The 18,030-nt window shown below is 35.5% G+C and overlaps 1 protein-coding gene across 1 annotated transcript in view; it reads left to right on the top strand.

The window, feature by feature from the left end:
• The window catches only part of LOC118910409 (multidrug resistance-associated protein 1-like), a 96,560-nt gene that overhangs the window by 60,146 nt on the left and 18,384 nt on the right, over window positions 1-18,030 (top strand). The window contains exons 13-18 of the mRNA XM_036881526.2: window positions 1,655-1,831; window positions 4,658-4,825; window positions 5,972-6,134; window positions 10,999-11,074; window positions 16,867-16,927; window positions 17,372-17,591. Of these exons, the coding sequence (XP_036737421.2) occupies window positions 1,655-1,831; window positions 4,658-4,825; window positions 5,972-6,134; window positions 10,999-11,074; window positions 16,867-16,927; window positions 17,372-17,591 (865 nt within the window). The remainder of the gene's footprint in view (window positions 1-1,654; window positions 1,832-4,657; window positions 4,826-5,971; window positions 6,135-10,998; window positions 11,075-16,866; window positions 16,928-17,371; window positions 17,592-18,030) is intronic.

Raw genomic sequence — 18,030 nt, 5'->3', positions numbered from 1 at the left:
GGTCCTGGTGGGCCCCATCCTCTTTTCATCCTGCTCATACCTGTATTTCTGCCTGCCATTAAACCCTAATATCTCAGAATGTGACTGTTTTTGGAAATAGGGTCTTTAAAGAGGTAATTAAAATAAGGTCAGTAGGATGGACCCTAATCCAATATGATTGATGTCCTTATGAGAAGAGAAAATTGGGAAAACACACACACAGAGGGGGCATGTGGAGACTCAGGAGTCTACAAGCTAAGGAGATAGACATTAGGAGAAACCAGCTTTGTCAACAACTTGGTGTCAGACTTCTGGCCTCCAGGATTGTGAGAAAAGGCATTTCTCTTGTTTAAACCCCTGGTTCCCAGTGGGGGCAGTACTGCCCACCGGTGGGTGCTGAAGAAACCTGAGGGAGCATTTTTGGTCAGAGACATATTAACGGGTCATTGGGGACCAGCCGCCGCCCCCTTGGGCAATACTCGCATAACGCGATGAAAGGTTTGATTAATACTCAACAGTGAATTTGATCAAAGCCAAGGCAACTATTTCTGCTTCTGTGCCAAAACTTGACTTGTACAAAAGAAATTTGAGTCAAAGACAGTTTTATCAGTTTCTAAATCTTTTTTCAGTGGAAACAAATGATGATGACATTCTGGTTTATAGCCAGCATTTGGAAGCACTTAAAGAAGATTTTACAAATAGATTTCAGGATTTACTCAGCGTGATTATTCCAGACTGTCTTAGAACCTTCCTTGAACCTACAAATAGCAGAAGTATCACTGCAGGAGGAGTTGATAGAATTGTCAACAAATGAAGAGATGAAATTGAAATTAAAAAATGGATATCAAGAATTTGGGCTTCAAAGGCAAATTCCAATATTAAATCCAGCCTTATGGGCTGTAGCAAAGAAGTTTTTCATTGCATTTCCATCATCATATTTAGTCGAAAGAGGATTTAGCATGATCAGCCATCTATTAACAAAGAAAATAAACAAATTGTCAATGGTGAAACATGACGATTTAAAATTGCTGATTTCAAAAATAACATCAAACTTTGAAAAATTAGTGTCATCTCACCAAGCTCAACCCACTCACTAATAAAGGTTTCATTAATTTTTAAAAATAATACATACTTTTCTAATTTTTTAAATTTTAATTATACTTTGAGCAGTATATTAATATTGTTAATTTCTTCTAATAAAATGATTTGAAAAAAATTGCCCTTGTTTTATGTATAGTATAGTATAATTCACTTAAGGGGGCCTTATCAAATCACTCTTTGAAAAAGTGGGTGCTGAGCCAAAAAAGGTTGGGAACCTAATGGTTTAAACCGTCCAGTCCATGGTACCTTGCTAGGGCAGCCAGTGCTGACTAATACACTCAGCATCTACTAGAAAATCCCACCAGAAACAGATAATCCCACCAAAAAATAATTTTGATAGATACTAGAGTGAAAGTAAATAAAAAACTCAAGTTAACTCATTTGAAGTGGCCTCTAATAAGCATATATAAGATTAAAATGTAAATAGGTTATACTAACATTTAAGAAATAACCTAGATTTTTTAAAAAATTCAATTTAAAGATAAAGAAGGCAAGACGATGGCCTAAACTTAACATGGTGCATGCAACTTCTCATTTTCCCTTGTAAAGAGTCTTTATTTTCTTTCTTTTTTAGGGCTCTGTGGCTTATGTTTCCCAGCAAGCCTGGATTCAGAATTGCACTTTACAAGAAAACATTCTCTTTGGCTCCGTCATGCAGAAGCAGTTTTATGAGCGAGTATTGGAAGCCTGTGCTCTCCTTCCCGATTTGGAGCAGTTACCAAATGGAGATCACACTGAGATTGGAGAAAGAGTAAGGAATATATAATTTGTCATTTGCAGGGATAAAATTTCAGCTGTGCTAATAAAATATTTATAGTTTTTAATTGATGTCTTTAACAGCTATGTAACTATAATTTTAAAAAATCATTATAGGATTCCTATGAAAAAGATGGCAGTACTAAGGACAAATAATTATTTGTAATTGACTATTTGGAAAACAGATTAAAAATCAGCAAGAAATTCTGTTGTTCCTATCCATGTGAGGACATGAAAGTACACCAACTGGATGATCAACACTTTATTTTAGTTCTGACATAATGCTGTTCACTGTCTAATGAATAAATAATAGATTTGTTCTTTCCTCTATCTCTTATGCACAAAGACAAGCCTAGGACAGGGGAGACTGTGCACCAGTCTCCAGTGGAGGCACTGAGTCTGGGCTCTAAAGAGGCTCTGGGTGGATGTTCTCATTTAGGTGCCTACTCCACATTTACTCATTCCTCTTATTTAAGAGAAACTTGTTTCCTAATCATTTTATTCTTCTATTTTATTTTATTTTTGTTGTGTTAATGAGTAGTCATGCTGCTCAGTGTTTTGGAGTTAAACAAAATAGAACAAAATGAGATATCATGACTTGAGAGATTATCCCCAACTCGAGTAAAATCTCCATTGAATGCAAAGGCAGCCTCTGCCTGTAACTCACGTGTACTATGAAGGAGAGTAAATAATCCTTATTGAGTGCTTTGAATTTCTGAAAGGAGAGTAGGCATAACATTGTTAGGCACTTGTACCCCTGGCCTCATGTTGTTTAATATACCTGTTAGGTAAGTTAATACATAAAATCTATCACAGAACAAAACTGTAGAATATAGAAATAATAAAATCAAGGATGAGATAAAATATTCCTTTTAACTAGACTTATAATGGCTTCATGTATTTTCTTAAAATATTAAACTGATTTAATTTTTTTCTAACCTCTTTTTTTTTCTGGTGTCTTCACTGTTACTAGGCAAAATGGTACCACTGCTTAAGTTATGTAGAAATGTGATTTCTTCAAACTTATTAATATACATTGAACATTAGGCTGATAGAGCCAATCTCTAATAATATGAAAGAGCTGGTAACAGTATGTAAGTAAAACTAATTTAAGGAGGAAAAAAATTAAAATATGAGCTATAGATTTAATGTAGGCTTTCAGTGTTACTGCCATTTATAATTTCTGCTTTTTAAAATTAAATTTTTCCAAATCTGATGAGGCACTTTAAAATAAACATGTAATTGAATTTTGCAAAACGAAATCTGTTTTTGACACAGCCAAGATAACAAATGTAGAATTTCCCTCACTTCCATTCATCTTTCCTTTAGCATTCTTCAATTGACCACAAACTCTGATTAGTCTTTAATCTGCTATAGGGTACATAGTGGTGAGCAAGAGAGCTGTACCCACCTTCAAGGGATTTGCAGCCTAGTAGATCTCTGCCAATCATATTATCAGTTGTCTTTACCAGTATTTATAATCACCCAGAGTCAGACCGTCTCAATGTTTTGGGAATGCAAGGATTACTAGGTAGGATCTCATAGGCTAGTGAGAACAACTGACCTAGGTATTGCTGTCGCTAGCAATGGGATGAGTAAACAAGTCTGGTTAGCAGGCCACAGGCAGTTGAGGGCAGCTTTGAAAGGGTAGCTGACAGATGAGTTAATACCAGAATGTAAGTATCTTAGATTTATACTAGGAAATTTGCTGTTGCTTATGGATGACGGGAAGAGAGTGATGTGGGCATTAAGATTTTTAAGCAAGATGATGGCAGTAATTACAGGATAGGTGAGACAAGGCAGAGGATGGATGGGCAAGAGGAGTGATTGGGTGATAATAGCTAATGTTGTTCATATGTGTATTTGGTGTTAGATTTGTCCTGAATATTTCACCCTCATCTTATTAAATGCTCATGACAAACCCATGAGTTGGGGGCAGTTATAATCTCACATAAACACATACACTCTCACATATATATGTATGATATTACTTTATATATATTTTTTCATACCCAGCTGCCATGCTAAACTGTGACCTTCTCATAACAGAAACTCAATTTCATTTATCTTTGAATCCCAAGTGCTAGCATAGCACCCAGATTATAGTTATGCAAAGGAGATATTTGTTGAATAATGGGGGAAGAGAAAGACAAAGAAGGAATGACATTTAGAAGTTACAGGTAACTAACTAAGTTCCATGCTACACGGAGAGCTTTTAAACAAGATCTATGAAAATTAAATATTAAATAAATCAAGTAAATTGGGTCTGGCCCCATAATTCTCATACATGGCTGTACATGTTGACTTTAATCCTTGCATGGAGTGATGTATATTCCTTATTCTAGCTTCTTAAAGTTGTACTTTTGCCAACAAGACTTGTACTAATCTTTCTACCGAAGAAAATAGGACATGTTGATTATTGCTTTGGTAATTTAGCTATTATTCTTAACTTCCCGTGTGTCAATTTAAAAATGATCACTGGTGTCAGCATATGGTTGGCAGCCAAAAGTCTTGTTTAATATCCCACAGGCAAGACTTCTCAGGGAATAGGAAACTCTTTTCACCTTAACCCTTAGTATCTACTTTTGAGAGCCAGCAATTCAGAGAAAGTAGCTGTATCTGTTACTTTGCACAAATTAGTAGCACTGGGAAATGGGGTGTGGGAGTAAATCTTTTTAGGATAAAGTCTTGAGCATTAGTCTTGAGTTATTGTCTACTTCTGCTACAGAAGAGAATATGGGTGTAACTATCTGTGCTTTGAGATTTACACATTTTCCCTCTGGTCTTTGCTTTTTTACTCCTGCTTTTTTTTCATTTTCAGGGTGTAAATATGAGTGGGGGCCAGAAGCATCGAGTAAATCTGGCCAGAGCTGTCTATAGTGGGGCTGACATCTACCTCCTGGATGATCCCTTGTCGGCAGTTGATGTTCATGTTGGAAAGCAACTTTTTGAAAAAGTGATTGGATCCTCAGGCATTTTGAAAAACAAGGTAGCCATAGCATTACTTACGCTTTTTTGGGGACAGAGAGGATATCCTCCATAGCATTGTGCCTAATATTCCAATATGTTCTTTATTTGTTGAAGCAAAGTAGTCAAATTTCACTTGAAAAATGGGATGTTATATTGCTTTTTTACAGACAAATTTTAATGAAATATTTTTAAAGTTTTACTTACCCATTTACTCTGACAAGTTATGTGACTGTTACCTCAGAGACTAATACTAATCCCCATATTCTAAGGGGATTTATGTGTCAAAGTGAGTTGTTTATAGTTTAATTAACTTTAATTTGAAAAATGCAAAGTATGCTTATGTAAATTTGTTTTATTGATTATGTATTACTTAAAAATTGGCATTAGTAATTTAGCAATAATAACAATTCAGTTGTTTTGTGAAGGGGCCAAGAAGAAAGGAATTAATATTTACCAAAGGCATACCATGTTTGGGAGTAAGTTAGTTATTTGGTACCTATAGTAAGTCACGGAGATAGGTATTGTTATTCCTGTTTTACATATGAAAGAGCTTGAGGCTTAAAATGACTTGTTGTAAATTGCTTAATTTAAGAACAGCAGAGATTTTAAGTCTGTCTGACCACAGAGTCATGCTCCTTCCTTCATAATAGGTGTTTATATATTTATTAATATAGAGCACTCTGGAAAAATTAAATAAATGTACAAAATATGTATCTCAGTAGATAATAGAAAAATGTCTTTACTTATTTAAATGAACCTAAGATAAAAACTCCTCATTCAATATCACATGTATGTATACAATAATATGGAAAGATTTAAATATAAAGACTATGAATTGTGACTCGAACCAACACTTTATTTGTAATGCTACAGACCCTAAAAAGGGAAGCAAGAATAACAGATGTGAAATTATTTTAAATTGATGCATTTTAATGAATGAAGAATACTCAAACCAAAGGGTCAAAAACATTTGCAAACTACTTTTTCTTGTCTAGCAGCTTATCATCATTCACTGTGAAATATATGCTGCCTTAAACAGGTACCTACCAAGAATTACACTCTGAAATAGTAAAGACAAAAAAAAAAAAAACATGAATGCAACTATTTTAAAATAGTTTATTTTTGCTATTTTTTGTAACCCAAGGAATAAAACACTGTTTTTCAGACTCGTATTTTAGTGACACACAACCTCACACTTCTACCACAGATGGATCTTATTATTGTCATGGAGAGTGGCAGAGTAGCACAAATGGGAACGTACCAGGAACTGCTGTCTCAAACTGAAAACCTCATGAACATGCTTCAGGCCTTCAGGGAACAAGAAAAAGGTGAGGACACAATGAAAAATAAGCCTAAGATACACTGTATCTACCATTCTGAAAGTCCTTTAGCTGCCTGATTTCTTTACTTTTTTCTGCTTTTCATCCTGCTTAAAAGGAGCTAAATAAACACCTTCCTTTCTCCAGAAAAGAAATACATACAGTGGGACACATCAGCTAAAAATCAACTTTATTTATGATTTTTAAGCAATATTTTATGTCCCAAGGTCTATTTGTTCATCTCTGAAATAACAGATTAGATGATTTATAAGATCTATTGCCGTCTAGAATATAATGGGTCTAAACTTTCTCCTTTCTTTTAAGTTAAGAACAGGGAGCATAAATCCATGTCAAATGAATAATAAATATTTTAAATATATTATTGCATGTTGAGAGATAGAAATAAAAGAAAAAGAATCTGAGGAAGGACAAGAGGAATGATATTTGTCTAACAGTTATGAAATAATTATTTTAGTTACTAATTTTTGTTGCTATACTATACTCCTAGCATTTTAAATTTTTTCATAGATGTTTATGTAAATGAAGTGGTTTGATCCTTAACTGATTAGGACACAGGAATGTTTGAGATCCAGCATTGGCTTAATATATTTCAGAGATCATTCATTTCCCAGCTCTGCAAGTTGGTTGTGCCGTCATCTCTTCTTCCAGCTAGAAATGGTTTCTCGTGTAGACCACCATCATGATCCCTACCTGGTCCCTTTCCAGAACATCACTGAGAAATGACTGTCAAACTTATTAACTATTTCATCATTTCAGGGTAAAAGAAGGAATATATAGCTATGTCTCAGTATTTCCTACATGAACTGCTATCCATAAATTCCCTTCACACATTAGCTGGATATAAAGTTCATAAAAATATGAAACCAGTTTATAATAATATCAGTGTAATGTATTAGTTGAATGCCTTGAAATAAAAAGCCAAAGCTGTATGGCTGATGTATTTCTTTTTTGAGCCTAAGCTAATCCACATTAGTTGTGTACTGCTTTTTTATTCCTTGGTTTTCTTTCTTTCTTAAATTCAAATGTTTTATGTGTAGATTCATCCCAAAGTATCTCATGTATCGTCAAATGTCTGTGGTCATTCTTAATAAAAGGAGTACTTCTCTTAATGTTGGCAGCTTTGGAAATGATCCCTTGCCTACTTGGCCAAGCTAAGTAATAACTTATGCTTAGTGTATAGGAAAGAGATGTCTATGAGTATGTCCTAGGATGAGAATGAAGAGATGCTTTGCCATTTTTCTCCATCCCCAACACTTATGTAGCCTAGTACTAGGCAAATAGCAGGTATTCAGTAGCTGTTAGATGGGTAAATCTCCTTCCATTGTTTCTACTGGAAGTGTGTTTCCTTCGGAGTTAATGGGATGATTTAAAAAACTATCAGCCACTGTACTTTTTGGCCATTTATTTTTTTATTTTATTAAGGTATTGTTGATATACACTCTTATGAAGGTTTCACATGAAAAAACAATGTGGTTGCTACATTCACCCATGTTATCATGTCCTCCCATTACCCCATTGCAGTCATTGCTCAACAAACAGTATAGTAAGATGCCACAGTCACTACACTTCTCTGTGCTACACTGTCTTCCCCATGATCCCCCCACATCATGTGTGCCAATCATAATACCCGTCAATCCCCTTCTCCCTCCCTCCCCACCTTCCTTCCCCCACCCCTCCCCTTTGGTAACTGCTAAGTCCCTTCTTGGAGTCTGTGAGTCTGTTGCTGTTTTGTTCCTTCAGTTGCTACAAATGAGGGAAATCATTTGGTACTTGTCTTCTCTGCCTGGCTTATTTCACTGAGCAGCTCCATCTATGTTGTTGCAAATGGTGGGATTTGTTTCTTTCTTATGGCTGAATAGTATTCCATTGTGCATATGTACCACATCTTCTTTATCCATTCATCTACTGCACTCAGGTTGCTTCCATATCTTGGCTATTATAAATAGTGCTACAATAAACATAGGGGTGCATATGTCTTTTTGAAACTGGGCTCCTGCATTCTTAGGGTAAATTCCTAGGAGTGGAATTCCTGGGTCAAATGGTATATCTATTTGTAGTTTTTGAGGAACCTCCATACTGGTTTCCACAATGGTTGAACTAATTTACATTCCCACCAGCAGTGTAGGAGGGTTCCCCTTTCTCCACAGCCTCACCTGGCCATTTATTTTTAAGTTAGATTACTTTGGGAAATGTAGCTTTAACAGAAGGCAATGTGCAAGTTTTAAGTTCAGTATTTAACTTACCAAAAAATACAAACAGTGTGTCTTTTGAAAGTTGTGGAACTCGCTCTTGTTTAAATCCCCTTCATATCATTCCTTCTCTACATTTATATACCTCATTATGTACATGAGTCCTCTATGGTAACAAGTAGAAAGCAATATTATTCTTGAATTTGGATGGTTGGTGGTGTGGGCAGAGCCTGGACATATGGGCTGATGTGGCCACAGACATGATGCCAGATAAAGGCGTGGTGGGAGAGAAGGGGGCAAGGACCTTGACAGGGCCCACCTTGCCCAGGGCTGCCGTGTTCTGCAGAGGAGCTCTTACCAGTCCTTGCCTTCCAGGTGGATGGAAGGTGTATTGGTCAGGATAAACTATGGAATTCATTTATGAATCTGTCAGTTCAATCTGTAACTGCTAAATAAATAGAAATACGGCATGCAAGCCTTCATTTACACTCTGCCTCAATTCCCGCGGATGTTGAGGGAGTTTTTTTTTATTATTTGCAAAAATAATCAGGAAAAATCAGAATATATCTGAGAGTATTTTTATTGGGATTTAGGGGAAAGGGACATTCCAAAAGAGTGGGCTTTGAGAAGCATGATCCCCAGTTCTAAAACTCTTATGTGATCTGTCATTTAGTTATTGTAATTTATCCTTTTTTGCTTTTGAGTCTGTTCAAGAATTCCTTTCAAAGGTACACAGTCCTTTATGTGACAGACACACTACAGTGGGAGTAAAAGTCAGCACAACATTGTGTAAAAAACAGTGGATTAATTTTAGGAGTCCTGGGTTCTAGTTCTAACACTGAATGATTATGTGTCTTCACAGAAATGACTTAACTCCTCTGGTTCTTTCCATTTATAAAAAAATAGGACTTGAAGTAGATTTTTTTCCCCAGCAGTTGATATGGAGCTGAACAGTGCACATTTTTATCACTCCCGCGCCCCAAACTGCTTATGATACAGCCATTTCTTTTTCTATTCTCTCCTTCACTATTGGAGTTGACAACAGGTAACTTAGAAGAGTAGTGTTTATAGTATAATTTGGGTTTGGATACATTGGATCTCTAAAAATCCATTTAATTGAAAAATCAACAAGCCCTACCTCATGGAAATACTTACTATATAAGAGTATCAGTGGTGAGGAAAGGGTTAATCAAGAAAGATAGGAAGACTAAGGATGAATTTAGATATTTATAGGTTTAGTCAAGGCTAATAATACTGATGATAGCTAGAATGTTTGGGGTATTAATTATGTCAATATGTCCACAATTTTTACATTAATTTAATCCTTCCTGATACCTCCTGAATGTACATGGTCCTGGTTTTACAAAGGGATTAGATCTCTTGCAGAAGTTAAGACTGATTGTAAGTAGCAGAATTTGAATTGGATGCTGCCCTGTTTCATGCCAGAGGCCAACCAGACTCTTAAACTTTGTATCAAATGTATAAGAACACGTACTTGACATAGTAGGAAAAGGAGTGTATGGCTCAGATTACTTTCTCTCTTTCTGTATGTCTTTGACAACTTTGAGTTTCAGGCAAGTCACTTATCCTATCCTATGAAATTGCATTTTTTCCCTTGCAGAATATGGGTAAGCTTACCAATTCTTTTTATCTTATCAGCTCATTTGGCACTTAAATTATATAATGCATGTGAAAGTGCTCTATAAATTATAAATTTATAAATATAAACATTATTATTTTAAACTATAATGATGAGAATGTTCCTTAGACAAGAGAGGCTGAAACATCTCCAAACTGAATTTTCATTTTGTGAGACATGGAATTCCATGTTTCATAGAGGTAGCTGATGTAAATCAGGTTCTTCCACTAAGGGTTAGATGTTTACTTCTAGAAATAAGAAAACAGAATTCATGTAAGAGACCTGAGAAATCTGTAAGTCCAGTTTCTTCCTTTTAAAGATGACAAGTCTGAATTCAAGGAGCTTAATTATCAAACTATAAAAAAACAGCTTTGGGATGTTTCCTATTAAATTCACTAACAGCAGTAAACCTTAGTCTTATAGTTCCTGATGTGTGACCTGGATTTGTGAGACCTGCTTAACTTCTCTGTGCCTCAATCTCTTTATCCCTAAAATAAGGGTAATTATAGTATCTTCCTCATAGGAGCGGCTTTGAGAATTAAGAGTTAAGTCTATATAAAACATCTACAACAGTGCCACCACAAAGGAAGCTATTATTGGTATTAGTGACATTAATAAGAACGTGACAGACATTTGGGGTATTTACTGTTGTGTTTTCTTAATAATCTTCACAATAATCACATTTGTCTATAAAGCTTGATGAAATTGCATTTTTCTTCTAAAGACTAGAGTTGTGTTCCTCTTGGGAAAATATTTAGCTCTTCTGTGGAAGGCCCAAAACAAGTTAGCATCCCTCTCTAACATCCAAAAGAGAATTTCTCTATGGGCTTTTTCATTATGGAATCTTAGTTTCATTGTCATTTTAGGTGAAGGGAAAATAATGCAGAAAAGGGAGGGATTCTCAGTATAGCTGAGGATCTAGCACACAAAAATTTCTGCAACTTGTATAATCTTTCGTTGGATTTCTATATTGTATATTGTTTCCTTATATGGATATAAAAGCAGTCATCATCCTCCTTTCCAGCTCAAGCTTTAAAGCAAGTCAGTGTAATCAACTCCAGGACTATACTGAAAGACCAAATCCTGGAGCAAAATGATAGGTGAGTATTAGGATAATATCAGGCTGACTGAGATTATGGTCTAATTAATTATATTTCTTTTAGCATTTAAAATGAATCCTATAAAAAAGATCTATACATTATAATGGATATTAAATGTGCTTAGTGGTTTCTAAATTTTAAACTATAAGTTAGATGGATGTGACAGTGTGGGAAACATAAGCTCATTAGACTCTCAGTAATTTCTAGCCAAATTGTAGTAGTAGAAATCTACTGTGATTTTTTGTGTGTGTGCCAAAAATATCCTCAACCCATAGCATTTGTATACACTACAGATGTGAATGTCAAAATAGGCTTTAGACATAAAATTCTACAATGGACTGGGATGATTATCAGGCCAGAATACGTGACCTAGAAATATGAATTTGGTACAGGAATTGAAAAATCTGTGTAGAAAAAAAGAAGGAAGGAAGGAAGAGATGGAGAGAGGGATGGAAGGAAGTGAGAGAGAAATAAAAATAATGAAACTTTGATTTAATTTTATTATATTATGCTTTCTTTTTTTGAGATTTCATAGTCTCAAAAGGATTCACATCTCAGAGTAAAATCCCAAATCCTTACAATGACCTGAAAAGTCAAACAGGACCTGGCCCCGTCTACTCTTCTGGTCTCAGAACCTCCTAAACCTCACCCCTCACACTTCTGCTCCCCCAACACTGACTCCTTTCCTGGAACAATGAGCCACATTCCCACCCTAGGTCCTTTGCTCTTTTTGATCTGTCTGCCTTGGGCATACTTCTCCCAGATACCCAAATGGCTTGCTCACCTACTTTCCGTAGGACTTTGTTCAAATATCACCTCATCAGTGAAGATTGTCTACCTACAGTATTTTGTATCACAATACTTCCAACTCCCTTTTGGATTTATTTTTTTTTCCATGATCTTATTAATCTTCAGCATACTGAAAAATTTACTTATTTACTTTTATCTTTCTCTCACCTCTAGATTATAAACTGTAAGAGCAGGAATTTTCGTCTGTTCACTGTTCTGTTGCCATGTAAACAAGTTTCAGTTAAACGCTTAATAACATACAAACTGGTTTTGAACAAGTAGTTTTTTAATGGATGAATAAATAATTAGAGACTGAAAGAAGAGTCAAGGATCTTTAATCCATCATTTATTTTATTTTTGACCATTATAACAATAAATGGTCTAAGTTAAATAAATATAACTTCATTTAAATGAGTGTCAGTTTTTAAGGATCTTCTAGAAAAGCAAGTCTAGAAGCCCTTAAACAGTCTTGGAAATCCATGTGCTGTAGGATCCACACATCTCTAAATTATAAAGAAAGTTTCCCCCTGTGTATAGTCTTACCATGCCCTCAATGAGTAGCTTGCTTAAAAGCTAAAAACTTAAGAATCAGTAAGTATTGTTGTAACTTAATCAATTTTCCTTATTATAAATGTTAGTCATGCTATCTAAATCGAATCCCTCAAGGTTTCTGTGAAACAAACTGTTGGGAAATTTCTCCTTGAAGAAAGAATCCCAATCCTTAAAAATTTTTGTTCAGAATTGGTTTCTAATCATTTCTTGAGTTGTGGAGGCTCAAACTGGAGCCAGCATTTTGAAACTTAGTTCAATGAATCTCAAATCCAATGTCAAACCAGCATTGAGCTTACTTTTTAATGATTGTGATAAAAATATTACTGGATGTCCACGAATCCCCCCTATGCCCGTCTTTTCTTGTTTTTAATCATAGTAATTAAATCACTTTCTATCTTGTGTTTGAGAGACCAGAAATGTATTTTAATTTTTCCAAAATATGTGCATGTTTGCTACTTCCTATGCATTCATAGTTTATTACTTTCTGTGCTATTTCCTATTCTAGTATTTATTTTTTTAATCTGCTATACTATTTGGTAAGACAGTAAATGAGAACATTTTCCTGGCTTTTCAACATAATTTTTTTTTTAAATCACCCAATTATTTCCAGTTAGTGCAGAATCAAGATAGACTACAGGTTGAAAGATATAAGTAGGAAGGAGCTTGACTGCACTTAGAGGCTCCCTACAATGGGCTCCACTGAGGTAGAATACAATGAGTTCCTCATGGGGAAACTGGCTAACTGCCCATCAGTAAGCAGGTGGAAAGGAAGACAGTTGGACCAAATAATGTCTGAGAATCCCTTCCTCCGAAATTTAAGAATTAGAATTCTTTATGATGTTAGTTCAATTTTCTAATAGGGACTAAAATAATCTAAACTACTTCCACATTTTAGTTTTCATTTTTGGTCTAAATTTATACGGTATATATAGTTTTTTTCCTTAAACGTTTATTACTATCTTTGAATAAAATAAACTGGTAATGTTATTTTAGTATCTAGACTGCCGCCTTCTGGCTTTCATGTCAGACTCTGTTAATCTCTTTAGTCCTCTTGTAGGTACTCTGTATTTTGCAACTGTATGCTCCATTCAGGGAAAATGGTTTCAGTATGTTAATTTTATATCTCTTATACAAAAATATGCAGAAGGGTATTGTGCCAACTTTCCTGAGAGCTTCTGAAGGACAGAACAAGACTCATTTTTAAAACTTCTCTACCAGCATAAAGTAATTTGCTCTTTTAAAATTCAAATAAAACTTATTTGCAACAAAGTGCTCTGAACCAAATTAAGTATTTTTTCTGGAAAAAAAAAAAAACCACTGTAGTTTGGAAAAGCAACACCCTCTTGTATAGTGCCCAATAAATTGTTGGTCTTTGTTAGTTATATCTAATTAAGGTGCTTTAATTCCCTTTTAACAGTTGGGTTTCACAGCATTTTATATCCAGCTACATTAAGATTTAATTTTTTGGCTTGACACCAGTGCTAAATTTACTTATCCAGACAGAAGCCATGCCAAGGGCTTGAAGGATGATGAAAGTAATTAACCCAAATCATATGCCAGGAGCTATTCCAATGGAAGTGTCTGTTAAATAGTGTATCTTTTCCTGACAGCGAAGCTGACCAAGGGGCGTGTACTGCCACTCCTTCAGAATGTTTTTTGACACTAGTGTCAGAGGGAGGAAGGGAAAAACTACTGGCCTAGTCAAATAAATACATTGGGAAACCTGGCGAAATGGAGGCATACACCTTAGTTTGATATTTCTAGAGGTCAGTTTGATATTAGGTATATCAAATGCTTAGAATTTAGAATACCTCATGGTTCTGTGTCCCTAAAAATGACAATGAGAGATGCGTAAAAAGAATGATCATTACAGCAATAATTAAAGTAGGAAACATTGCAACCACTTTAACTACTGTTTTGTTAAAATAATAAAGTATTGTGTTGCCATATGACAAAATACAGTGTTGTTATAGAATCATATTTGAGATTCATTACATTCAGTTACAAAGACCATGTGTAAAATTTTTTTAAAATTGAAGACCAGTTATAGAAGAACATTTGTATTTTGATACCACACACACATAGAGAAAAGACGATAGCAATATTCACAAGCATGTCAGCACCACAAGTCTTCAGACATTATCTGGCGCATAGGATTATAAATCTGTCTTTCTTTGCTTGTCTTCCTCCTCTCTTGTCCCTCCTCCCCTCCTTCTTTGTCCTTAATATTCTTATGATATTCTTTGGCCTTAATGTTCAGTATTTTTCAAATATTTCTCTGAGAATACAATTCCAGAGGAATTGATGAGTACTTAGTGACTGGTTGGAAATGTGCCAAGATTAAGACAGAAGTGTTGTGGCCCTTTACAAAGCCAGAGAAAGCTTTAGAGGAGCTAGAAAAATAACTGGTTCAACTTCAGGTGTGGATGAGATAAATAAGCAAAGAGGTGAAGTAGATGGCAAGTCAGCATTTTGCTCTATGGATCTGGGAGGGATATGGACAAGAGAAGTCAATTTGAGCTTTGCACTTAAATAAGGTTATTGAAACCGTGGGAGTGGATGAGATTGTTCAGGAGTATGTAAAGCATACAAAGGAGATATCCACTACAACTGAGTCTGAGGAAATAAACATCGAAGGGGATGCAGAGAAAGGACCCTAAAGAGGAACCAACAGAGGGTCAAAGAGTTGGAGAAAATATACACACATCAGGGTCCCTTAGACAAGGGGGTGGTCAATGATGTTAAATGTCACAGGGAGTTTATGTGAAATAATGTTCAAAGTATCCCATGGATATAGCAGTAAGTATTTTCTTGTATCATATGGCCCTGTTGCTGAAACAGTTTTGACCAGGTGCCACAAAGTTTGAGTAGGAAAAGGTGATTTGGAAGAAAAATGTTTGGCTATAAAAAGGAGGCAAGTAGAATTGCTGACTGAAGGGAGACAGAGTTGAGAGAGGGAGCATCTTCTTTCTTTACAATGAGACGAATTTGCTGTCTATGGGCAGATGGGAAGGAGTCACTAAAATGGAAGAAGGTGAAGATTAGAGAAGAGAGGGAACAATTCAGGGTTTCCTAGATCTGTCTTAAGAACCCTTGGGTCATTTGTTTAGAAGACGGATTTCTAGAGAGGAAATTGTATAATCTGTATTTTTGACAAGCACTGTCAAATGACTCATTGACAGGAAAATGTGGAAACATTATAAATATTAGTTAATAAATATATTTTGAGAAAATGGGACAGAAGGGGATTTAGGTCATAAGATTATCCTTAGCTCTGGAGGGAGAACTACCTTTGTTACAGGAGAGAATTAGAGAAGACTGGCTGAGATGCAGATAAACGTAGAGGTTGGTGACTGTCTTCCTTGTCAGCTTCTATTTTCTCCATCAAGCAGGATGTGGGCCCTCTTCTGAGACTGATGCAAGAATTTCTAGGTACTATTAACAGCTCAGGTGAAAGGAAGATACTAATTTGTAGTGGAACCAAGTTGGAGGACTGTATGATTTTTTAAAGCATCAGTTCACAGGTGGTGAGAAAGTGTAACAAAGACTGACATGTGGATTTTAACACAGGTTTAATAGAAGGAAAACAGGGCCTGAGAGTTCAGAGTAATACCACAGTTTGGATGAAATGGTAATCATAGAGTACAGTATAGGCTGGATAATGAAGGGAATATAGAGAGGGCATAGGTTTGCCGGAGAATGAAAGTTTCCTGGAATGTGGGATAGATAATGCTAAAACCAGGAATAATGGTAAACCAGGATCTTTGATCATCCTAGAGCACAAGGATAATAGAAAGCTGGATTTGGAAACTGAGAGTCAAGATGAAATAAAAACCAAATGTAGTGAAAGTAATTGAAATAGAAGAGGTTATGGCCAGAGACTGAAATGTTTAGAGTGGGGCTTCAGAAGTGGGTTAGTTCCAGGTAATAAGTTTCAGAGCTTAGATCATGAAAGTTGATGGCCAAAGTAGAATGCAGATGAAGGATCCTGGAAGTGTGAAGGTCGTGAAGTTGAAAAGAGACAGAGTTTAATACAGTTGTCTATGTAAGGTATGACGTCACCCAGGATGGTGGCAGAACAAAGTGGGATGAATGAGCCTGATGCAATTCCTCTGTTAGGCAAGGAGGCAAGTAGATGACAAGGCATATATTATGGTACCACCAGGTGGCATTAGCTTTAATACAGGAATTTGGCTTAAGGCTGAAGCATAATTATCTAGAGAAGCAGTGAAAATTCAGACACTATGTCCTGGTTCTGTAATATGTGGGGTGTGAAAAAATAAACAATCTGTCTATTTGAAGATTAAAGGAACAATGTTATCATTAGGGCAGGTCAGCTTGCTGTTAAAGAAGTAGAGGAATATGCAACAAAATGGTGGAGAAGGTATAACTTTAGAGAAAATGTCTGGTTGATTTGAGACCAAAAAGTGAACATTGTATTGCTTTATCAGGCCCTCACTGGATCAAGGAAAACAGTTCTCAGTGAAAAAAGAGAAGATTCCTATTGGTGGGGTAAGCACCAGAAAAACTAGTGTTATTGTTATTAACCACTGAAATATAAAAGATTGCATTGCATTATTAAAAAATACCATTCATTTTTCATTGAATTTGAGGAGGGTTGCCATATAGTAGTTTTAAGAAATTAAATAAAATGGAACTGTTTGGCTATTATAGTGATGTTTAATTAGGATTACATGTTATTAGCTATGTATATTCTTGTTTACTAATAACAGTAACTAAGATTATTTGAGCATTTATCTTTAAGTGCTTATGACTGTGCTAACACTTTATAAGGTAGCTACTGTTATTTCAATTCACAGATGAGTAATTTGAGGGTCAGGGGAGTTAGTGATTTGACCAAAGTCATAAAGCTTAGGAAATATCTGCTAGGATTTAAGTCTAGCTTGTCTGACTTTTAAGTACAGTAACCTAATTTTATGCCAATTTTGCCTTTAGATAAAGTTCTCAATCTTTCTGAAGTACCTTCAAGCCTTTGGCTGGCTCTGGGTGTGGCTGACTGTGGCCATTTACCTTGGGCAGAATTTAGTGGGCATTGGACAGAATCTATGGCTTAGTGCCTGGTCAAAGGAAGCAAAGCTCATGAATGAGTTCACAGAGTGGAAACAAATAAGAAATAATAAACTTAACATCTATGGATTATTGGGATTAATTCAAGGTAAGGAAAGAAAAAGTCCAGCTGCTTCTCTTCTTTCTTTCTGGCCTAAATGATTCACAGACAAGCATCTGGGTGTCATTTTATTTCAAACAGAATCTATGCCATGATTTTCAGATATTTTGTGACAATTTAAATGCATATGTTTTTAATTTGCCATGTTTGAGTAAACCAGAACTTATATGTGGCAGTTACATGGCCCACACTAAATAATGTATTTGTCCATTTAAAAAGATATTATTATCCCCATTTTACAGTCGAGGAAACTGAGGCTCATATGTTTAGTCATTCAGGACAAAGTCTTCATTACATGGCTATTTATTGTATGTGAGTGATGGGAAGATCAGTGAGTCTATTAAAAACTACATTTTAAGTAAAGTTTAAAACTACATGGCAAGCAATATGTGCTATAAAAATAGTAAAAGAAAGCACTGTGAAGATT

This window comes from Manis pentadactyla, chromosome 1 (assembly GCF_030020395.1).
Source record: "Manis pentadactyla isolate mManPen7 chromosome 1, mManPen7.hap1, whole genome shotgun sequence".
Lineage (NCBI taxonomy): Eukaryota > Metazoa > Chordata > Mammalia > Pholidota > Manidae > Manis > Manis pentadactyla.
This window is presented reverse-complemented; position numbering and strand designations above follow the sequence as displayed.